Source organism: Equus caballus, chromosome 6 (assembly GCF_041296265.1).
Source record: "Equus caballus isolate H_3958 breed thoroughbred chromosome 6, TB-T2T, whole genome shotgun sequence".
Classification (NCBI taxonomy): Eukaryota; Metazoa; Chordata; class Mammalia; order Perissodactyla; family Equidae; genus Equus; species Equus caballus.
In genome coordinates, this window is record NC_091689.1 from 60,838,652 (window position 1) to 60,863,147 (window position 24,496).

Consider the following 24,496-nt stretch of genomic DNA (forward strand, 5'->3'; position numbering starts at 1 on the left):
GCTAGGAGTTTGACATTCTCATTTAACCCTTACTGAAGAGATATCATTAGCATTATTTCATAGGTGAGAAAATTGAGGCTTGGGAGTGGTTGTATAGGTAACTTGGCCAAAATCACTTAATCAATGATCGAACCAGCACCGAAATCTAGGTTATCACAAATTCCATGTTCTTAACACTACCTAAACTGACCCCTAGATATTACACGTAAATTGGAAATTCCTTGTTAAAGGAAGTCTGCCTTAAGTTCTCCTCCTAACCCTCATATTATGCTGTCTCACAGTACCCTGGATCTGGATAATTCAGCCCAAACTTCCATTTTTCTTCATTACCAAACTAGAACTAACTTAATTCCAATTTTAGAAAGCTGTTTTAGAGGTTCTTTCTTTTAGAGAAATAAGATGGACTTCCTTATAAATGTCATCCATTGGCCATAATTCCCTCTTCATAGTAAACACAGGATTTTTAGGGCAGTGAAAATACTGTTTGACACCATAATGATGGATATATGTGATTATACATTTGTCCAAACTCACAGAATGTAAACCACCAAGAGTGAACCCTAATGTAAACTATGGACTTTGGGTGACAACGGTGTGTCAATGTTCATTTATCGATTGTAACAAACGAACAACTCTGGCCAGTGATGTTGATAATAAGGGAGGCTACACATGTGTGGGGGCAAGTGGTATATGGGAAATCTCTGTACCTCCTCCTCAATTTTGGGGTGAACCTAAAACGGCTCTAAAAAAATATAAAGTCCTTTAAAAAAAATGGTAACGGTATTCTCAGGACAACAACAAAATCATTATACATGTTGCAACAAAGAATTTTTGTGGAGGGGTATAGAAGATGGAACGTAGATGATAGAATTTAGGGAAATCTATGATGTGAGGATAGAATTATCTGAACAAGTGACTGAAATCTTTCAGAAATCATTAAAGAAAGAATCCCAGAAACAGAAGCACGCTACCACAGTTGATTTTATTTGTTCAAGGGCTCATATTGCAAGCATTAAACCAAGCATGGGCTTTGATTCTGTGAGCCCAGATTCGCATATACAGGAAGATAAAAGCACACTGTGATGCATGGACCTGGATGAAAACTAAAGGCTCATGCTTAATCACATTGTAGTTCCTAATTATCTACAGCCTACAAGCCTGTAGTCACAGGTCTTTCAGGTCCTTCTGGATGTCCCACAGGGTATCTGCGCTTTTCTTGAGTTGAGCAACCTCCTCATCCTTCAGCTTCTGGTTGATAACACTGGTTAATCCCCGAGCATTCAGGATACATGGAAGGCTCAGGAAGACTTCATTCTCAATGCCATACATCCCCTGCCACAGCAAAAATAGCATTTAGATTAAGAAAGGAAGCCAAAGGTAAGAATGATCACAGGTCCTGTTTGAGCAGGAAATCTCATAAGCACAAGCTCATTCTTTAATTTTCATCACTTACAGCCTCATATTTCCCTACTACTTACGTTCCAAATTGGGAACATACACAGAATACACAAATATACACTACAATAAAACTAGAAATTTAGGAGAAAGTACTAAGTACTTAATAGAACTTATTGACATCTCTCTCTGCTTAGACACACTTTAATAAAATCTGACATATATGCCTTCAACTCAGATTGTATTTAAATATGGTTCTTCATGAGCTACTTTTCGTGAAATCCTGTTTCTTAGAATTCTTTACTTAGGGAGGGAAATTCAGGTGGTAGCTGACCTGCAGGATCCAAAAAAGTAGTTGGAGGCCGCTGAAAGGCAAGATTCCTGCAACATGCAAGAGTTGCTGAAAAAACAGTCCAATTTCCAAAACACTTTACCAATCCATAAAGTTATTTATTCACAAGGTCGATTTAACTACATAATTAATTATATTATGTAAGTATATTAAAGTTACTTTAATATTTTTAAAACTTTTTAATTTTCAAAACTTTTGTACATACCCTGAAGTAGAGAGAATAAACAAATTCCTATATATGCACTTCAAGACTCAGTAATTATCCAATTCTTGCCACACTTGCTTTTTAAGATTTTGTTATAGTATTTTAAAACAAACACTCAACACCATGTTTTAACTCTATTGTATTCCTCCCCCCTTTTTTCTTTTCTTTTTTTTTTGCTGAGTAAGATTTGCCCTGAGATAACATCTGTGCCAATCCTCCCCTACTTTGTATGTGGGTCGCTGCCACAGAATGGCCAGTGAGTGGCATAGATCCGATCCCACAAATCTGGGCCACCAAAGCAGAGCACATTGAACTTAACCATTATGCCATGGGGCCAGCCACTCCTCCCTTACTTTTTCACCCCTGACTTGTGGAAAATGAGTCAGTTATCTTACATAAAGTTTTAATAAAATTTTAGTTTTGTTTAATCAATTTCTACTTGAATGTTCCCTAGCTTTTGAATTAAACTAAATTTGCTAAGGTATCAGGTGCTACATCAAAGGCCACCCACAGTTTAAGACACCAACTTGAAACGAAACTCTATTATACTTATTCAAATGATCATATATTTTGAGAACATGCTGAATAAGACTCAGTTAATATTTAATTTGCCACATCATACAAGGGAGAATTATAAAAATCTATTGGATGTCTCTGCCTGTATAAGTATTGTGTCCTTGTCCTAGACTTCTGCTGGAAAAGAGGTTTCCATAAAACTTTGAGATACAAAAGTAACTGTGAGCTGAGGCTTTTGGTCCTTCTTTAAATGAATCTATTTATAGAATACTAGAAATCGCATTATATTTTTTATAAGTTTATTTGATTATTTTGTACATTTATATTCTGTAACAGTTTCTTACCTTCACCATTGTTGACACTGGGTGAATCCTGGATAGATTTTTCAACATGGATTCAATGAGATCAGCCACACTTAATCCAATAGCCCAGTTGGTGTATCCTTTTAGCTTGATGACTTCATAGGCACTAAGAAAAACAAAATCATAAAAGGGATCATTGAACTGAGACTCAATAGTTATTGAAACCAGACTCTGGGTTTGACTACTGCTGTGTTTCTTATTATCTGTGTAATCTTGAGTAAATTATTTACCCTTTCTTGCTTGTATCCTCTTCTGTAAAATGAGGATAACAATAGTATCTATTTCAAAAGTCTGTTAAATGAGTTAATATATAGGTAAAATGTTTAAAATTTCAACACTACACGGTAGCACTACGTAAACATTTTGATAAATTTAAATAGCTTACTATATAAGTGAATGTTTATAAAGTCACCATGGTAAACATGTACACTTTTCAATCAATCTTATTCACAAACATAAATATTTCCAAAGATATTAATGAACTGAGGAAACAGTGACAAACATAAATATTTCCAAAGATATTAATGAACTGAGGAAACAGTGAAAGCAAAAGGACTTTCACATTCAAAGGACAAAATATACCTCAATTTTGAGGTCCCACTTACCACTGTCACCTAAAATACTGTGACCAACTAACCTAAGAGCACAGTGATGACAATATCTTGTCTGGCAATTTTCTGAGCACAAATTGTACACCTCGAAACCCACCAAGGCACTGGTACTTGAGAGGTAGCAGGAGTAACTGAGTATTATGAAGTTGAGATTTAATGCAGTCTACCGCTGACTGGAAGACCTTGGGCAAGTTACACTACCTGGGTGAGCCCTAGATTTCTCATTTATAAAGGGCTTATGTTAATTGAAATGCTAAGGACTCTTTCAATTGTTTTTTTTTTGAGGAAGATTAGCCCTGAGCTAACATCTGCCACCAATCCTCCTCTTTTTTGCTGAGGAAGACTGGCCCTGAGCTAACATCCATGACCATCTTCCCTTACTTTATATGTGGGACACCTGCCACAGCATGGCTTGACAACTGGTACATAGGTCAGCACCTGGGATCTGAACCAGCGTACCCCTAGCCACCAAAGCGGAATGTGCAAACTTCACCATTGTGCCACCAGGCAGCACCCCCCTTTCAATTTTTAAACGGATCTTCTTCTCCATATATAGGTCAAACTCCTGGGGAAAAAAATCATTAAAATTGAACTAAACAAAATGATTCCATATTTGAGACATCAGTTAGTTTTGTAACAATTCTCTGCAAATAATAATAGCTAACATTTATTGAATGCTTATCAATGATATGTGTGTGCATAGATGTGTGTGTTTTTAGTCAATTTTTACAATAATTATATTACCATATAACTTTACAGAGAAAACTGAGAAATCAAGTTAAAGGTTAAATGGCTTCCTGAAGACTATATAGTTAGTGTCCATGCCACGATTTAAATCCATGCCCATATTCTTTAGTCCAAATGACATCTTATTTCATGATAAGCATGAAGTTCATAGAAAGAGGATGGTCAGTAACAAAAGGAACAGTCTCAAAAGAAATGAAAGAGAGCCAGCCCTGATGGCCTAGTGGTTAAAGTTTGGCGCTCTCACTGATTCAGCGGCCCAGGGTTCATTTCCCTGGCCCAGAGCCATACTGCCCGCCTGTCAGTTGCCATGCTGTGGCAGCGGCTCACACAGAAGAACTAGCAGGACCACAACTAGGGTATACAGCCATGCACTGTGGCTTTTGGGAGGGGGGGAAAAGAAAAAGAGGAAGATTGGCAACAGATGTGAGCTCAGGGCAAATCTTTCCCTGCAAAAAAAAAAAAAAAAAAAAAAAAATTCTTAAACAAAAAAAGTAGAAAGAAAATGGAAGAAAACAGAGACATCTTCAGTTGAGTGTGAGTGTGCACAGGTAAATACAGCACAACTTACTCTTTTAGCAATCAATCAGCAAGTATTTATTTTAGGCAACTATCTGACTAATAGTGTCTAGGTTTACCTTTCTAGTTAACTCAAACTCATTTGCTGATAGGAGGTAATTTGAAAGCCCTTTTCACTTGTTAATTCTGTGCTCTGCTCCTTTATTTCTGGAACAGAATTTCTCTAGAAAAATATTTGCTTTCCCTAGGGGGACTGGAATAGCAAGTTTGACCAGCGTAAGTTAGTCTTGTCTGTTTTGGAAGATAACAGCGCATATTTATTATATCAACAGTTTATCTGAGCAGGCGGCCACGAAAATTGTTATAATTTTATCTAAGTAAAGATGAAATTAATCATCTTCAATCAAGCGCCCTTCCACTTACCTTTCAACCACCATCTTATGCACTTCCTTCCAATTTTCACTGTCATTGTCCGTTCCCATCTCTGGATTCAGTTCCTGGAGAGAAACACCTGCCACATTCACTCCACTCCACACGGCCACTGTCAAAAAAAAGGATAAATATTTTATACATTTCTGACACTATTTTAAAAAATCCTCTTAGTCCAGATTTCACCTTTAATGTAAGTGACTGAATACCCACTGGGACTGCTCCAGTTACAATAGACTCCAGCAGAGTTCCTCCAAAACGCTGACAATTGCCTTCAAATAATCACATGTCTGATCTTTTAACTTTCAATCACTTTGGTACAAAACAGAAAAGTTGTGTCCTGCTTACAGAGAATATGAAGTTCTTTGCCTCTCTCTCAGTTTCTGAAATCACAGGAGACTAGTTCGGGACTATCTGAAACTTTGGTTTGAGGAATTCTTAAGTTTCCTCCTGCTGTTTTCCTAATGTAAGCTCTTTTCTTCTGAAGTGAAAAAAAAAATTTTTTTTTTAAAAGATTGGCACGTGGGCTAACAACTGTTGCCAATCTTCCTTTATTTCTTTTTTTTAAGGATTGGCACCTGGGCTAACAACTCTTGCCAATCTTTTTTGTTTTCCCCTGCTTTATCTCCCCAAACCCCCTCTGTACACAGTTGTATATCTTAGAGTTGTATATCTTAGCTGCATGTCCTTCTAGTTGTGGGATGTGGGACGCCACCTCAACGTGGCCTGAGGAGTGGTGCCATGTCCGCGCCCAGGATCTGAACCCTGTGCCACCACAGCAGAGCGTGCGAACTTAACCACTTGGCCATGGAGCCAGCCCCAAAAAAATTCTTGGATAAGACCCAAATATAGTCTAATTATCTCTAGGTCTTCTAATGCCCCAAGGTCATCTTATCTCTTCAAAGAAACTCCATGTAACCACAGTGAATTTTTCTGGTCTTAACTGAATCAAATATTCTCCTTGAAGAATGCTTCCAGAAGCACAGCAGACAAAGGTGCTGTGTATCCTGGACTGTATCTCTTGGAGGCTTCGATGCACCAAAACAGCCACCTCATCTACTCTTAACACCTCCTGCCCCAACAAAAGTATAATTGAAGACCTTGGTGTGCAAAGACGAATAAAGACATGCTTTGTGGTAGAAACAGGCAAGTAAAGAAAACTAACACAACGGGATAAGCTCTCACAGAGGTATGGAGAAGATGTAATTAAACATAAATAAAGGTTTACTTAATTTAGGGGAAAAAAGTGTCAGAAAGGCCTACAAAAAGTAGGCATTTGAACTGGACCTTGAAAAACAGATGTGCTCCTCAGAGAATGTTTGGAGGACAGCATCGTAGACTCTGGAAATACGAGCAAAGGAGGGCGTAGCCTAGTATGGCTGAAACCAGCTAGGAAGGGCAAAGTTGCCTGTGGCCAAGTAAGACCCCCTTTTAGTCTCCAACTTTTATGAATTCAGACTAAGTGTTGAGAAAACTAAGGCATTTTCACAGACTATGACGAAAACCATGAAACCTACATAATCATGCCTACATGAGCATGGTTTAATTCTCTTTCATTTCATGAACACAATATAGATCAACACAGAAATAAGAAAAAAATGATGTTTTGGAAAAAACACTACAGTCCTGAGTGATAGAACACTGGGTGGGAGTCAGAAGACGTGATGCTAGTTGTCATTATGCCACTAACTAGCTAAAGGATCTCCAACAGGCCAGGATTGCCTGCTTTGCCTCAATTTTTCCCTCATTAAAATGAAAGTCTTGAACCAGAAGACATGTACCATCACTTCCAAATTGTGGTTTAAGTAATCATATAATTGTAATAACTGGCACTTAATGAACCTTTACTGCACACCGGACATTGTACTAAATACTTTTTATATGGGACACAAATTCAGACAAATCCTTGGATATTAGGAACTCTTGAATGAAGCAGTATAATGTGCCAGAAAAAAAAAATCTGCGTTATATAAAAAAGCACAAATGTAGTAACTGTAAGACCAAATTCTTAGAATATCACAGTAAACTCTTTACTAAGAATCACATTACACACTACCACTAAACTCAAAGGGAAATTTATACCCTAACCTTTGAGGGAGAAAAGAGTTCCTTGCATATAGGGCAGATATGAATTTAGTAAAATACAGATTATCGTTAATATTAAAATGTTTTGGATCATTACACTTTTATACCATAAGCCTATTCAATGTATTTTGGTTTAATAAATAGGCTTAGAGTTATGAAATACAATCAGAATTGTTCATAAATGTTTTCAACATAAAATTGTTTGGAACAGAAACAATTTAAATGAACAGAGAAATATTAACTTAAAACATTTAAAATAAATGGATTTTTTAACCATTTCAAAACAAGGTATTATAAAAGAAATAAAAGTGCAATATAATTTTAATGTTGATCTTTTTACAATGATTAATTTATGTCCCACAATTCTATTTAAATTCCTAATGAAAACATTTGAGAGATTTATTATATGGTCTCATACTACTTAAGTGATTGATAGTTATGATAAATGGTTTATTAAAAATCAGATTTCATATGAAGCAAGATTTATTTTACGTAATAGAACAGTAGACACTGATTATTTAAAAGGTTTTGTTAGCCAATTCATTCCTCCTTCAATAAACATGATGGATATAATAGTTCTGCCCGCTGAAAGGGCCTCGAAGCAAAGATATACCAGGAGTGTGAGCACACCTATGCCCAGATCTTGGTTTCTAAATATTATTCCTCTTAGAAGGAAACAGGGCTCATCGAAGAAACAGATAGTTCTCGTGCTGGGAAAGGAAAAGTATAAGATGAGCCTGCTGCACTTTATTGCTCCAGAAAGCAAGGAAGGGCTCAAAAAATGATGAGACGTGTCAAAAAGACACAGAAGCCAGCTTGAGGAGCCTATTACTGGCCAATTCTGGGACAATTTGCATATTACAATGATAGTGACAGAACAATTGTGCAATAAAATAAAAATCTGAGTCCACATTGATACAAATGACTAATAAATAAATAGGGAAGAGAAAGCTCTCCCTTACAGTAGAATACAAATCATAAGTATAGAAGAAATGATGGATTTAGAATGTCATGTTTGACAACTATCATAGCAACAATTTATTTAGCCAAGAATCATTAATGGCTACTAATCTTAGCAGGCAAAAAATTGACGAGGAATCAGATATTTACCTAATCAGTACTAAAGCAGCTTCCCACAAATTACTTATCTGTAATGTGAAGTATGTGAAAATATATAAAAATAAAATTTAAAAACAAAAAATTCACAATGGCAAGAACAACACTGTAAGTATTCAGTAAATACTAGGGGTTTTTTTGCATTTTTTTTTACCGCTTGAGTCGCCATGCTCTCCCAAAATCCATCCATGGCAGCTGCTGGGATGAATGCCAAGTTTTTCAGCCATAAGGTAGCGAAATCTAGCAGAATCCAGATTACAGCCACTTCCAATCACACGGTGCTTGGGTAATCCACTTAGTTTCCAGGTAACATATGTGAGAATATCCACTAAAAATTTTAGGAATGATACATGTTAAGTGAATCAAAACTGATTTTGACTGCTATGCCAATTAGTGGGTGCCCTGCTTCCTCCTCTCCCACTTCCCCCTTCCCCAATGAGACACGGCCAGAAAGACGTAAATACTTTAGAGATCAAAGATGTAAATACTTTAGAGATCATGGGAGTTAGCGAAACAAGAAAAAACTTCTATGTCTTATATTAAGAGAGATTAACAAAACATGAAAAATGCAATATTGTGGTTTTTAAATTTATGTTATCACTTGAAACAAGAATATATAAGAGCCTCACAGATTAATTAACTTACAATATGTAAAAAGAAAGAGAATAACGCTTGAATTAGATCGTCACTTAAGTTTCTCCCAATTCTAACATTCCATGATTGTAATGACTGTCATCATAAACCAAAAGCCACTAGTCACTGAATTATCAAAGCATGCTACTATTAATTTTCCTGGGCACAATATACTATGCAGTAACAATTCTGGTAATACAGCTATTAACATTTTTTACTATTGAATGAAAGGACCTCTATGAGAGAACCTTTATTCTGGTGTACACAGCCCCGAGTCTGCCCAGAGGTAAAACTTACCGGTCTAGAGAGGATCACAGCCCATAAGCCTAAGCTGTAAACAGCGGGAAAATGTGCACATAACCAAGTCAAGGGGTTAAGCTTTTATTTCATTTTTCACTTTTTTCCTGAGGAAGATTTGCCCTGCGCTAACATCTATACCAATCGTCCTCTATTTTTTCTTGGTAGGTGGGACACCTCTACAGTGTGGTTGGTGAGTGGAGTAGGTCCACGCCCAGGATTCAATTCAAACCCATGGACCTGGGCTGCCAAAGTGGAATGCACAAAACTTTAACCGCTCGGCCACAGGGCTGGGCCCTTCAAGGGGTTAATCTTGCAGTCTCCACCTCCACACTCATATACAGACACTAGCTAAGATATTTTAAGGTCATTTTGTACTGGAGATTAGAAACTCTTCCTTGGAGACTCTGAGTCAGTGGGAGTGACTCCCGGGAGAGTTAAGGCTTTGAAGCTATACCTAGAAAGTTGTATAACCAGTTAATCACGTCTGCCTTAGACACAGGATGCAACAACTTCCTGTGTGCCAGCTATTTGTCATTCCTGTTCTGCATCTATCTGCCACCATACCTTTATGAGAAGGTTCATATATGAGATTGAACTATTCAGTAACCCCCAGTCCAGGACTGCAGAGAATAGGAATAGTACTAAAATAATCTCTGTCATTGTCGACTCCCAGCTCTCAATATTCCATAAACTATTAAGGATTCCCTGGATTCTTATTCACAATCTGTCCGTATGTGAAGTCTCAGAGACAGTCAGTTTGACCATTTCATCAATATATCTACTATGCTCACCAATAAACAATAAGCTTGGTGGCAAATTATAGACAAAAAAAGTGTAAAATAGAGAGTGAATTTTGACTCGTTAGGGGGAAAAATGCAATTCTTTCTAATCAGAAGTTTTAATGTTTATTCTGCAAATGTTGATTTAGCAAGGAAAGCAGCTTTCATTATAGCATTTGGTGTTAGCATGTGTTTGTCCATCAGTACAGTCCATGACTCCCTTTAAAACTGGACTGATTGATGGTTTTTACATGCTTCTTGTCAAATTCAATCTGATTCAATTTTGAAGAGTTTTAGCGAGAAGTCCACCAGAATGCATTTTTTTGGCAAACAGGTCATATACGCTAAAATGCTTCTTCCAAGTTGGAGCTACATTCAAATATTTCAGCATGCATCCCAGGATAATCTTGATAGAAAATTGAAAAGCTTTTCGACTCTACAACAAACCCAGATGAAACCAACAGATGAAACTGCTTCATATAAAACTCCTCTTGCATTTGTAAGCATTTGGCCTGAGACAGTGCCATTTGTTGTGCTAACACTGCTCTTTTGAGGCCAATAACAGAAGATTCATGAATTGCTTCTGGTAGTGAATATCGGAAGAGATTTTTTTAACTTCCAAACACAAAATAAAACAAAACACTGAACTTAACCGAAGTGAACCTCAAGGCATTATAATCATACCTGGGTTGGAAACCACAATGATGATGCAGTCAGGACTGTACTTGACGATCTGAGGAATAATGAATTTGAAGACGTTAACATTCCTCTGGACCAGGTTGAGGCGACTCTCTCCCTCTTGCTGGCGGACTCCTGCAGTCACCACCACAATCTTAGAATTGGCGGTCACAGAGTAATCTTGAAGGAGAAGGGAAAAAAAGGTACTTTAAATACATACAGCTCTTCATCCAAACATAGCATATATGATATGCTCTAGAAACCTAAACACACAAAAGCTTCTAGAACTGATATGAGAATTCCGTTTTCTGTATTATAAGGTTTTGAAGTGCAATGCCCCTGTGGCTTCTTCCTCCTTGGGCTACATGGAAGCATTCCAACCATAAAACTGGCTCAGAGAATGGACCAAGGAAATAAGGAAGGCTCTAAATTATGTTTCTGGCTAACAAACTCAAAATGCTCTTGACTTTAGAGAATATTGGATTGCCAGCAATAATACAAAGTGTAAACAGTGAGTCCAAAGTTCAACAGGCCGCCCTCCAACATAAAAGCAATTCAAAGGTACCTTTAGTCTTAAAATGTTAACTCAACCTATGAAGCGAAAAGAAGGTGCTGAAGGGTTTGTTCTTGGCCAGACATTACTTTCTAATACTTAATTTTTCTTTTCCAAGGAATATTAGCCCTGAGCTAACATCCACAGCCAAATCCTCCTCTTTTTGCTGAGAAAGATTGGCCCTGAGCTAACATCCATACCCATATTCCTCTATTTTATATGTGAGATGCCTGCCACAGCATGGCTTGATTTAAGTAGTGTATAGGTCCATGCCCGGGATCTGAACTTGTGAACCCAGAGCTGCTGAAGCGGAACGTGCAAACTTGACTGCTGCACCATCAGGCGGGCCCTCTAATACTCATTTTAAGGAAGCACATCCTTTCCCAAAATACACAGACATTATGATTTGATGGGATCATTAGACTCAATAGCTATGGATGATTCATAAAATTAAACTGTTGCTATGTGACTTCTGACAGTTATGAACACTTTATCAATTTCTTCTCCCATAAACTGGAGGTAACAGACAGGACCTCTCATAGGGTGGTTGTAAAGATGAGGTAAGATGAGACCTCCAAAGTTTCACACAGTACCCAGAATGCTAATTGTTCAATGAAAACCAGCTATTAGTAGTAGGAGTATTGTTGGAAATTATTTTGGAGGCCCACATTCTTATACCTTTAGGCACAGCCATGGTGCGGTGGCAAAATCACTGCCTAAATGTGCTAATCCAGAAGACAGACAGCTAGGCAGCCGGCCCAGTGGCACAGCGGTTAAGTTCGCATGCTCTGCCTCAGCGGCCTGGGGTTTGCCGGTTTGGATCCTTGGTGCAGACCTATGCACTGCTTGGCAAGCCATGCTGTGGCAGGCGTCCCACATATAAAGTAGAGGAAGATGGGCACAGATGTTAGCTCAGGGCCAGTCTTCCTCAGCAAAAAAAGGAGGATTGGCAGCAGATGTTAGCTCAGGGCTAATCTTCCTCAAAACAAAAAAAAGCAGAAGAGAGACGGCCAGATATAAATTTATTTGGTTTCTTCAAGGCACTCAAATGACGTTGCACAAATGTTTTTTTGGATCTAAAATATTCCTGTTCTCAGATACATGTAAACAAGCATTATGACACCAGTTACTAAAATGTCATGAACCAAATGTGTGAAAGGGATGTGGTGGGGGGTTTACAGAGCTAACACTTGCATTTGTCCTCAAAGATGAACTGGACCCAGAAGGAAAGAAGAAAGTGCCAACACTAGATCCACCAAGACGGAAGACTAATTTTCTATCAGGGAGTGAGGATATTATTTATTATTAGATCACTTGGCGCATGAAAGGAAACTACCTTTATCTGCGACAATTTTAGGTGTCTGAAGAAACAAGCTCCCATGCTGCAGATCCATCATTTCCCCTTTGAGTTTATCTTCCAAAACATCCACCAGAGCAAGCTCATCAGCCAGAGACTAGAAACACAAAACAGGTGTTAGTCCCCCAAACCACTCAAGGATATCAGCTTACAGAACAACCCAGAGAGCCTCTAAATGGCTAAATACCCCAAGTCTAAAAACCTCGAGAATTTCATCATGGAGTTAGCTGTGCTCTTTAAACAATGTCTTAATAAAACGTCTTGAATAGTGAACTTAAGACACAGAAGAGATTTTTCAGAATCTCATCTTCTAGTATTTAACTAGGGTCCAATTAGCATGATACAAGTTGTTTTAAAGAGACGTAGACGTACAGGCAGAGAAAGACAAATATCATATTATTTCACTCAGATGTGGAGGATAAAGACATAGATGTGGAGAACAGATAGGTGGTTACCAGAGGGGAGGGGGAAGGGAGTGGGGCAAAAGGGGTAACGGGGCACAGATGCATGGCGATGGAAGGAAACTAGGCTTTTGCTGGTGAACAAGAGGCAGTCCACAGGAGCTGAAATACAGTAACATACACTTGAAATTTACACAATATTATAAACCAATGTGACCTCAATAAGATAACTAAAAAAATAAAATAAAAAAATAATATGTAGACCTAAAAGATTCCAGATGAAATCAACCCAGTTCAAGAGTGGCCTCAGGGCACACAAGTCTTCACATTAATGGGGAGCAGTGGTGAAGAAAGAGACTCACCCAGACCCAGAAACCTCGGGCAGTCTATCCATCCCGAAGGTCACCTCAGTTTGGGGGGCGTTGCTGAGAAGACAGATCTGGTTTAAACCATCAAGAGTTTGAGTTCACTCTACAGTTGGACTTGAAGCCCGGGTTGAAGCTTGGAATCCTCAGGTTGGCTCTGACCAACTTGAAAGTCTTGGTGGGCAAAAGGGGGAGAGTCTTATGGACAGAGTGGTCCAGGACTAGCAGATTCGCCACACACCATCAACCAGCACTTGCCCAGTCTCAGAGTTCCCATTTTCAACAACTGTCATCCTGTGCTGCTCATCCAAAATAAAACCCTAAATCAATAAATATACTATTTAATCTTGATCTAGTATCATAATTTGTTATGTTCTATAGAACATGTTTTATATGTAACATATTTTATGTTTATAGGTTCTCTCTATCTCTACATGAATAGTGGGAGAAAAAACAAAACCCTGGACACTCTCTTTCAGTAATCATGTACATTCTTCAGCAAGTCTTTGATCTTTTCATCTCGTAACAAAGAGGGGAGAGGGTGTCAATCTAAACACATTTAAACAAACTTTCACCTTTGAAATTCGGTTATCATATGGAAACTCATAATTTGCAAACTCTTTAAAAAGTAGTTATCCCTTCCAGTGAAATGTCACTAGAGTCCCTGCCTTTACTCTTTACAGGGCTGTTAACAAAATAACGAGCTGAATATAATATATCAACACTGGAGCCCACTTAAAAATGCAAATATCTCTCCTAGGGAGAGTGCGATTAGCTATACAGGTGAAGGGTGTTGATGGGCAAAAAGGGTAGGTAACTGGGGTTTGGGAAGCCCTTTGAAGGCTAAGGCAGAAATAGCCTAGGACGGAACTAGAGGTATCAGAAGGGCACTGACCAGCAGAGGAAAAAGCAGAGAGAGCGGAGATGGCCAAAAAGGAAACTTGAGCCACTTTAGCTTTCCAGCAAAGCACACCCTCCTCCCTGTAGAAGCCAAAGAATGAGCACCGTGCCTTGCCTCTAGCATCCCAGGGGCTGGCTAGGCTCAAGAAGCACGATACAATAGGCTTGCTTGTGAGGTTTTCTCTGAGACTCAAGCCTCCTTGTGATTGAGTGTGTTCTTTCTCACAAGCGACTGATTTCTCTGCAAACTTCTGACAAGACCATTTTATGAGTTGGGGATCACTTCGTAACTATTTTCTCATTTCCCTGTATGTCAAATACTGGCATTAGTCTTCATCCATTTTTACTTAAACACGTTTTAACACTTTAAAATGGTTTCGTTCCTCTGCAGCCTCTGACAAGATCACACAAAACTCTCCTTTGTGATTTTTTTATTCTTTTTTTCTGCTGAGGAAGATTAGCCCTGAGCTAACATCTGTGCTACTCTTCCTCCACGTTATATGTGGGTTGCCGACACTGCATGTCTGCGCCAGGGATCCGAACCTGTGACCTCAGGCCGCTGAAGCAGAGCACATGGAACTTAACCATTAGGCCATGAGGCCAGCCCCTCATTTGTTTTTTAAGCCCTAAATTAATACAGTATAACTTAAAAGCCATAACATTCTGTCAAGGTACTGGGCACTAGGAATATTACTCTTATTTTAGTAACATCACATGTGTACTGTTGCAGTAAACAGGGCAAAACAATTTGGGGCTTAACTGGAAAAGGATGTCACCGGATCTCGGATGCTGTCTTTTGTTTCCGTGGGCGTAGAGAATTGGCTGAGAAGTGCACACTACTCAGCTGGCAAGGAAGGAAGAGATCCAACACTTAAAAAAAAATAATTGCAGCGCTGAATTTAGCTGCATCTGCACGACTGAATATCCTCCAAGCGTGGAGACAGGCAAATAGAGGACGCGTGATTAAGTACTGACACTGCTGTTTGGCTGAAATAAATCTCCTCCTGTCTTCACATACTGGACAGCCTATGAATTTACCATATATATTTCACTTAAGCTGTAAATACATATTTTAAAATGTTTGAAACAGCAAGGCTTAGATTAATTGCAAACGCAGTAACTTATTACGGAACAAGGTCAGTTAGAAGCCAAGAACATCACTCTTGAAACCTTGTTTAACATATTATAAAAATGTCTTTTCAAGTCTTGTGTAGACCATTCACAGCCATAATCTGCCTCTTGGTCCTCTTCCCTAATAAATACTGCCACCAATGCCCAATGTTAATTTGATGGTTGCATTTTTATATTCAAGTGTTCAGTCTGCAGGAAATTTTGTGGGAGGAAAAGGTATAACTTTTTCCAAATAATTAGCTAAATGGACAAGCACCATTTATTCAGTAATTTATTTTTCTTTTCCTCTGGAATGCCACTTCTATCTTACTAACTACTTTTGGGGCCTGTTTCTGGGCTTTTAGTCTGTTCCACTAACCCTTCTATTCTTGTATAAATATCAAACTTTAATTAAGTTCCACTTTGAAGTCAAGTCCTGCACCGCAAAAACTGCTCTGCGATATGTCTGCAATTACATCGCTCCTTCTAAGAGACTTCTTATGCTCTGTTTGTATCATAAGAACATGGCGACAGTTGACTGAATCAAGAACGGACACTCAAACGAAAAACAGCTGGACCGAGGGTAAGGGTAGAATAACTTTGCCTGTAAGCTCTACGTGACCCTGACAACATGATGAGGTCTTGGCAGCTACAATGCAGAGCCTGCGATTGGTAGTGAGGCAAAAGTCCTATTTGGCAGTAGGAGCCATGAAAGAGGAAAAGCTATGATCAAAATTTGACCAAATATAAGTGCAATCTCTTAGTAATAGCAGGAATATTCATTTATTTAATACATAGTTATTACTGAATGTGCCAGGCATTATTCTACTAATCACGAATATAGTAACGAACAAATTCGGCAAAGTCCTTGCTCTTGTGGCTGCATCAGGAAGGGACTAGGAACTAAGCAACAAATTTAAGAGGATGCTGATGATGGAAGTGTGACAAACACATGCAGGGTGATGTCAAAGTTACTGGGAAGAAAGTTTACTTTGTACCAGACAGTTGGGGAAGACCTGCTATGAATAACAGGAAAGAGTCAAGTTAGTGACGGTCTAGGGTAGACACCTCAGGTGAAGGGAAAATCAAGCAAAAGAGTTTAAGCAGAAATAAGATGGGTGTTTTGAAGAAAGAAGGCAGAGGGTAAGAGATGAAGTCAGAGACACTAGCACCACCTTGCATTGGAAGGTGCTACGAACACTGTGAATGGTGCCCCTGGCGTTGTGCACTCCACTGCCTTGCTCTGAGACAGGCAGGGAGAGACCCTTGACACCTCACAGGTTTTTATGTGTGTGTGTGGTACATGTGCGCTGTGACACTACTGGAAAATGTTAAGGAGGGGAGCTACATTTTTATAAAAGCTCACTATAGTTATTATGTTGGCAATAAGGGTGGGGAGTAGGCAAGAGTAGAAGCAGAAAACAATTCATAATGGTGGGTCATAGCACGGTGGAGCCTCAGTTGCCTTCATGGGCCTCCTCAGCCTCTCCATCTGATGCTCTAGTGTCCCTCATTTTCTGGGCCAAAGCAATGTGTGCCTTCTGTAGAGACACCAGTGATGGACTCAAAAAGGCCACATCTGCACTCACTATCTGCGGCGTCTTAACCAAGTTGTTTAATCTTGCTGAGTTTGTTTTTTCCCAACAGTAGTATATAGATGACAGCACCCCCTGGAACTTTTGTGGAGTGAGGTCAAATACAGACGCCTGACAGAGTCGACGCTATTTTCCTGTCTCTATTAAACTAGCAGGGTTTATAACCCTTACCAAATATTACTAACAGTGCTGAAGCACTTTAATCCTTACCCATTAAAATTAGATTTAAACATTTTTAATTAGTAAAATGGTCCTTGAACAAGGCAGTCATTCCTTCACAGCGTCTAAATTGGAAGATTCCCACTGTGTTAGCAGCAGGGTCTATTCTCTCAAGCCCTTGAATTGGGTCAAAGTATTACGTAACGCGGATAGTCTCAACTAAATTATTCAGTTAAGATTTTAAATTTATAATTAAAATAACCATAGAGGTACTCCTTACAGAATGGTGATAGCACAGCAACAGTTTCCTGAAAGGTCTAAATTTTGAAATTAGCACGAGGAAAAGAATTTTTAGCTACTATTAATATCCTGTGTTTTTAACTGCCCAAATACTAGCACAGAACAAAAGGAATTGGGGAGTCTCTATGGTTACAAGTCCAGAGCCCTGGGTTCAAAATACAGTTCTACCACTGTGGGCAGGCTCCTCAGTCTCTTTAAGCCTCAGCTACGTCGTCTGAAAACAGGATACAAACAGTTCCCATTTCCTGAGGTTGTTGTTTAAAATGAAGGATTTTTGTTAAAACACTTTGACATGGTTTGCTGTTAGTGCCATGGAGTCAATCTTTACTCCTAGTGACCCTGAGTCCAGTAGAGCAGAACCCTACCGTCTTTTTGTGCCATCCTCTCACCTTCTGGCGCTCTATCAGACAATGCTCCATGGCTATGCACAGGGTTTTCATGGCCAGTATTTTTGGAAGTGAGTGGCCTGGTCCTTCTTCCTAGTCTGTCTTAGTCTGGAAGCTCCGGTGAAACCTGTCCACTATGGGTGACCCTGCTGGTATTTGAAATATCGGTGGCATGGCTTTCAGCATCACAGCAACATGCAGCCACCACAGTATGGCAACAGGCAGATGGTGGTGTGGTCCAAACCAGGAAAGGAACCTGGGCTGCAGTGGTGAGCGACCCAAATCTTTATCTTAACTACTGACCACAGGGCTAGTACAAACATGGTATACACCCGATAAATGTATAAAAAGGAAACATAAGCTGGAATACTTTTTGTTTTACTGGTATGAACAGTGATCACTAAATTGTGACTATTTAAATTCCTGTATCTTGGGAAGCAGCTATCCTAAATCACAGGCACCTAGTCCCTGAAAACTAGCCAGAAAAAAATGCAAAAGAATAAAATTTTCATTGGTGTGCCCTATATATTTTAGTTATTTCTTTGGTAACTTTTTCTCTGTAAAGATCCAGAATTTGTTCCTTTAGAATTTAAACTTTGTAAACAGAAATATGCTTGGCTAGGAGTTATTCAGGCAGCCTCCACATGACACAAAGGGACAGTGTGCTCTACTGAAGGCAAGGCGGCATTTGCGGGGGGAGGTGTTCCTACTTTAAGGCAGCCTTCAGAAAGAACAAAGAATGGATTCAGTGAGGTAAATAAGAAAAGAGCTCCTTCTTCAAAAGTCCTTGGAGACTAAAGAAAGCTAACTGTGGTTTGAACCACAAGGGGTATATATGAGGCAAGCCAAACATCTATGGGGCTATATAAGGAAAATCTAGTATACGACACCAGTGTAACATCTGCTGATGTGGATAACTGTGCTGATTATGTAAGAATATGTCCTCTCAGGAAATGTACTCTAAAGGACTTAGAAGGAAAGCGTATGATATCCACACTTACTCTCAAATGGTTCAGAAAAAATCCATGTATATGGTTAGAGAGGCAGAGAGAATGATAATGAGAATATAGCAATGTTAAGAATTGGTAAATCTGGGTCAAGTGGCTGTGGAAGCTTTACTCTTTTTCCTATTCTTGCCAATTTTCTGTAAGTTTGAAATTATTTCAAAATGAAATATTGGGTGAAAGTTTGAAGGGCATAACAGGATATTTCCATGACATCAAGAAGCCACTGTATTGATTAATTACAGAAGATAACGGGACCTTTGCGGTGGAGAAATCTTGCAGTCACTACTTCAACTAGAGGATTCTCAGACACCACCAGTAGAGACAAGTCGAACACCTGATGTAAGGCCCCGGGAAAGACATGACATCACCTAGTCATTACCCCACCCAAAAATTTACCCTGAACCTAATTACAAGGAAACATCAGACCAACATAAATTAAGGGACGTTCTACAAAATTAATATGGACTCTTCAAAAATGCCAAAGACAGGAAAGACAAAGGGAGGCCGAGTAACAGTTCCAGATTAAAGTATAAAGAGACATGATAAGTATGTGAAATGTATGATCTTGGATTGGGGTGAAAACAGCTATAAAAAGCATGATTTTGACAGCCAGAGAATTTCAAATCTGGGCACTGTATATTAGATAATCGTATTCTATCAATGTTAAGTTCCCTCAGTACAAGAACTCCACCATGTCATAGGGAGTGTATCATTCTCATGGGAGAAACACACTCACGTATTTAAAGGTACAGTATCATGTTTACAACTTACTTCAAATTATTCAGGAAAAAAAAATCTTTTATCTTTTAAAGATATGGTAAAATTCTGAAGTGCCTAAAGAGATTGTATACACATGCTGAAACTCTCATCTTTGGTGTTCTTGAAATGTACCTTTCCCAGAATGCTGATGGCACACGCCATACCAACTTGTCCAACACCCACTACGGTGATTTTATTGTTTGGGACCGTTGCCTCTTCCGCAACTGGTGCAATCAGTTTTTCCTTAAGAGTTGCCATCTTGCACTGCACGAAAAGAATCAAAACATTATACATACATTTACACATGCAACCTGAATCGGAATAATCTTTAAAATGTTAACTGTTGCAATTTTGAACTAAAGTACAGGTCAAAGTTAGCCTCACGCTGTTCTAAAACATAGAATATATTTTAATGAACCATGTGACCCATTTAATGGAGAATTTAATCAAGACGAAAACCTCCATGAAGCCCATCTGAATTCAAGTTCTTCTCTTTGGCCTATGATTCCAGTTAGTATTTACCAAGTTGTAACAATTCTGTCTTATGGCTCTTCATTTACTGGCTAAAAGACATAAATATTTATATTCAAAGTAACTGATTTGTTTCTAGTCCCCCCATAAGGAACTTATATGTAACTAAGTAAACTAAGTTAAGGCGCAGTATTAACCCATATTTAAGCTTGGTCTAAAAGAATTAATAGACAGTTATGAACATAATTTCTACAACTAATGGTTATTATCACTCTTGGAAGATAGGAACTGACTGGTTCTTCTTTAAATCTTACTTAAAATGTGTCACAGCATACTGGCTCTACAATGTGTGCTTAAATACAGTGACAACAAAATGGCAATGAATAATATTTTGCAAAATCTGCAAAAACATTACTCTGAATTTCTTTTAGCGCACGTTGAAAGCTAATTGGAAGGTGGACAGACACTTAATACATTCTCCTTTCAGGGGGTCCCACTGCAAGAATATCAGCCTTGAATCAGCTTCTTTCCAGCCATTAAAGGAGGGCGGGAAGCCAAAAAAATGAAATACAATTGAAATTTGTTTGAAAACATTCTATATGGTAACACCAAATTTATCTGTGTCAGCAATCAGGTGCATTTTCTGAATAACTAAAACAAAGGCAAATTTATTAAAATAAACATCAATTCCAAGGCAATTTTGTATACAAAATATACTGCCCTGCCTTCTTAGACAGAGGGTACAGATCATAAGTAAACTCTTTCTGCGTATCACATAATTATAACCCATTATAATGATTATTATTTTAGTTTGCCTTTTACTTTTTATGTCAGACTGTTGTGTCAGAGGCCCCTGGACCTGTTTCAAACTGTAATTCCGCTTGCCAGTCTCGTTTTTTTTGTTTCTCATCTGCAGTGGACTAAGGAACAATTACTTTAGCAATTGTAAATGTTAAGAAAGAGTAAAGCTCTAAGGTGAAATAAAGTACTTGAATTTGGAGATGGCTGTGCAACAACTATTTTGATCTATAGCTATTCTCCCTAAAAATATTTCCCCCCAATTTTAGGGACTACATTGAGAGATTATTTTGCCTTTACAGAGCACATCTGCAGCTTTCTCCTGGGTGGTAAAGAAAAAAGAAATATACAATGGCATGCAACTGCCTCCACAAATGGATGCCCTTCTAACGACATCCACACATGTCCTGCATTTTCAGCAGAATCAAAAGAATGTTGCATCTCTTCTAGGTGAACAGTTTTTCTCCATTAAGTTTATTTTCATTAACTGGTATGTTTTTTAACATCCTTTAGGTATACAGGGAACGCAGCAAACAGTGGAAAACAAAAATCCAGAAATGGTTGTTATAGAAATACAGATTAATTGTTCAGACACACTTTTTAAATTAATTTTGGGAATTTCAGAAACTATAATTTAGAGGCTTGAGCCAGTACAGATTTTCTTTCAGATCTTTCTGGAGAAAAGTGTCTTTCTTTAATTTTTCCTTAATAGACGCTCTAAAAGATTAGCAGAAAATGTTCTATATTATATGCAGGCCTGTGCCAAGATCAGAGAGGTGGCTGTAAGGAACAAGAATGATCGGGTAAAAACTTTCGGTTCTGGGTTCTTTACATCCTTCCCCCCAAATGCATCATCAGAAATAAACCAGTGCCTTAGATTCAAAGATCTTAACAAAGATCTTCATAATTCTTTACAGAATATCCCTCAACTCAAACCTTTTAAAAAGCCACGTTTGCCATCTAATTCCTCCACCAAACAAGCGTCAGCCCTCCCCTTCCCCCTCTCTCCGGGCCCCAATTGCAGCTTGCACTGTTCGCCGCCCACAGGTCACCTCTTCGTCCTGGCGCAGGAAGCGGGGAGGGCAGGTCACAAGGGGAAGCAGCCACCACACATCTCCCAGGAGAAGGTCTCTAGGGAAAAGTCTAGGCCTTCCTTATTTTGAACACCCAAAGCTGGCAAAGTTAGCAAAAACACGCGAACCATCCAGAAAAAAGGCTAGAAAAGAACGGACCTGTGGCTCCGGGAAGGGCGGCATCTGTACCCAGGTAAAGACTGGAGCGCAGGGCCAAACCTGCTGATCATCCTTTACCCTCAGCCCGGCGAAAGCTGGCGCATTTCTCCACTCCCGGGGTAGGAGATTCCAATACCCACGTTCAAGATCAGCCAGCCTTCGCATGTCACCCGGCTCCTTCTTCCTCCCCTAGCTCCTCAGGCACGTGTCCGGACTCCCGCCGGCAGGCACTGGAGGTGATGCGGCCGCCATAAACCGATCAAGGACACGTAGGGCCCAGGTTTTAGGTACAAATGCAACAAGTCTTTCCCCCGATAGAGCTGCAGGCGAGCCCGGCTGCGCGAGGGACAAAGCTCGGTGGCTGCCCCTTCGCTCCGCCTTGCTCCCCGGCCGAGGGCACCGCCTGCCGCCCCAAACCCGAGGGTTGACTCAAGGCTCGAGCCCGGATGCTCAGGACTAAAGGCCCCAGAGGACAGAAGCCCTTTTTGTTTTGGTCCTTCCCCGAGTCTTGCTACACAAGGACCCTCCTGCACATCCCACCGGGTTTGCCCGTGAGCCAGGATTCAGGGTCCTGAGCTGAAACCTACCAGCAGAGAGAAGGCTCTCGAGACGGTTGTAGGAGTCACACGAGGCAGACAATGTCAGCTGCGTGCGTCTCCTCGGCTCAAGATCCGCAAAGAGGGAGGAGGAGGAGGCGGGCCCTCCCCCCCCCCCCCCCCCCCCCCCGGCAGCCTCTTAGCTTCCTTTATTGTGATTGGAAACCCGAGCACCGCCTACCCCTCCCCTCCGCTCGCTCAATCCCCTTCAAGGACAAGGGCTCAAGCGTGCGCACGCCCGCGCCCTCCCCAAATGAGGAGGTCACCTTCTGGTGGCTGAGGCGGCCTCCGGTCTCGGTCGCTTTCACAGTTTACAGGCTCTTCAACACACACACCGCGTTATTTCTGAAACCTGATCATCTTCGACTGCTCTGGGCTCTCACACTCTTGTTTGAATAGATTTAGTCCAAATAGAATAAATTTTTGTTTTGCTTTCCAGCTCAACTTTAGAGGACCCTTGTTCTTAGCCAAGATTGTGGTGGCGTGTTCCCCTGGAATAGTATTGGTGCTTCTGAATCTTTTTAAAAATAAAACTGAATTTTCAATTTTCATCATCTCGGATATAGTTCATTTGATGCAACAATGACTCGTGGGGTTTTTTCCACCTCAATTCATCAAATATGCATTAACTGTCTACTAGTTGCCTGACAAAACCAGTGAGGTCTAGTGCCTGACCTCTGACGTTCTCTACAGTCTATACGATCTCAAAGGCAGTAATGGGGCCACTACTAAGATGCAGTTTCTCTGGTAGTCCCTGAGCTACTCCAAACCTGCATGTTGTGGTTTATCTCTGTGCCTTCAACACCCAGCCCAGTGCCTGGTACCTCAGTACAATGTTGGTGAATTAATGAATGATGAATGAATGAGTAAACAGTTTGACTTATCCTGAAGATTCAGCTTCAGGTCTGTGTGTGGTTGGGGTGTGTGTGTGTTTAATTAAAATGACTTGAGGTATAGCAATCTCACAGACTCTCTGGATATAAAAGGGAGTTTTTCGGGTCAGCCCGGTGGCCAAGTGGTTAAGTTTGCACACTCCGCTTTGGGGGCCCAGGGTTTCACCCCTTTGCATCTGGGACATGGACATGGCACCGCTCATCAGGCCATGCTGAGGCGGGGTCCCAGGTGCCACAACTAGAAGGACCCACAACTAAAATATGCAACTATGTACTGGGGGAGTTTGGGGAGAAAAAGCAGAAGAGAAAAAAAAAGATTGGCAACAGTTTTTAGCTCAGGTGCCAATCTTTAAAAAAAAATTTTAAAATGAGGTTTTTGTTAATGTTTTGGGGTTTTTTTCATAAATGGCCCTTAATCCTATACTTGCTGCTTATATTTCATCTCAGTATCAAGCACTGAAGGTACAAAGATGGATACATATAACACTACATCCCTTGAGATGCCCCCAGTTCAAAGGAGATAGACAAGTAGACAAAGTCTTTCAATTACAATACAATGTGATAAGTGTAATCGAGATTTGGTTAAAGTACAATAAAAATTCAAAAAAGAGCTGCTAAGAAAGGGGTGTGTCTAGAGGAGCTGATAAATCTCAGACTTTCTGGGATTATAAAGTCCAGTTAGTGGGGACTTTGAATGACCCTGAAAATAGGTACAGTCCAGTTACAAATTGAAACAGGATGATCGGCGAGAGGAAGAGCTGGTGCATAGTCTCAAAAGTATTATTGTATTCACCTTGAATCCAAGTTTGAAGCAAGACTAGCAAGTCACTGTAGAAGAAATCTAGCCACCCTAGACTTCTTTCTCATCTACTTTCCAAAAGAGTTAATCT

At 39.8% G+C, this 24,496-nt stretch overlaps 1 protein-coding gene across 2 annotated transcripts; it reads right to left on the reverse strand.

The window, feature by feature from the left end:
* Positions 1–963: 963 nt before the first annotated feature.
* On the reverse strand, positions 964–23,009 carry LDHB (lactate dehydrogenase B). Of its 2 annotated transcripts, XM_070269050.1 has the most exons (9): positions 22,705–23,009; positions 22,118–22,347; positions 19,749–19,880; positions 12,614–12,731; positions 10,731–10,904; positions 8,489–8,662; positions 5,128–5,245; positions 2,813–2,936; positions 964–1,332 (listed from the first exon to the last, which is right to left on the reverse strand). In XM_070269050.1, exons 2-9 carry the CDS (start codon positions 22,280–22,282, stop codon positions 1,165–1,167), a joined length of 1,173 nt encoding a protein of 390 aa, XP_070125151.1. In that variant the 5' UTR covers positions 22,283–22,347; positions 22,705–23,009; the 3' UTR covers positions 964–1,164.
* Positions 23,010–24,496: the final 1,487 nt, after the last annotated feature.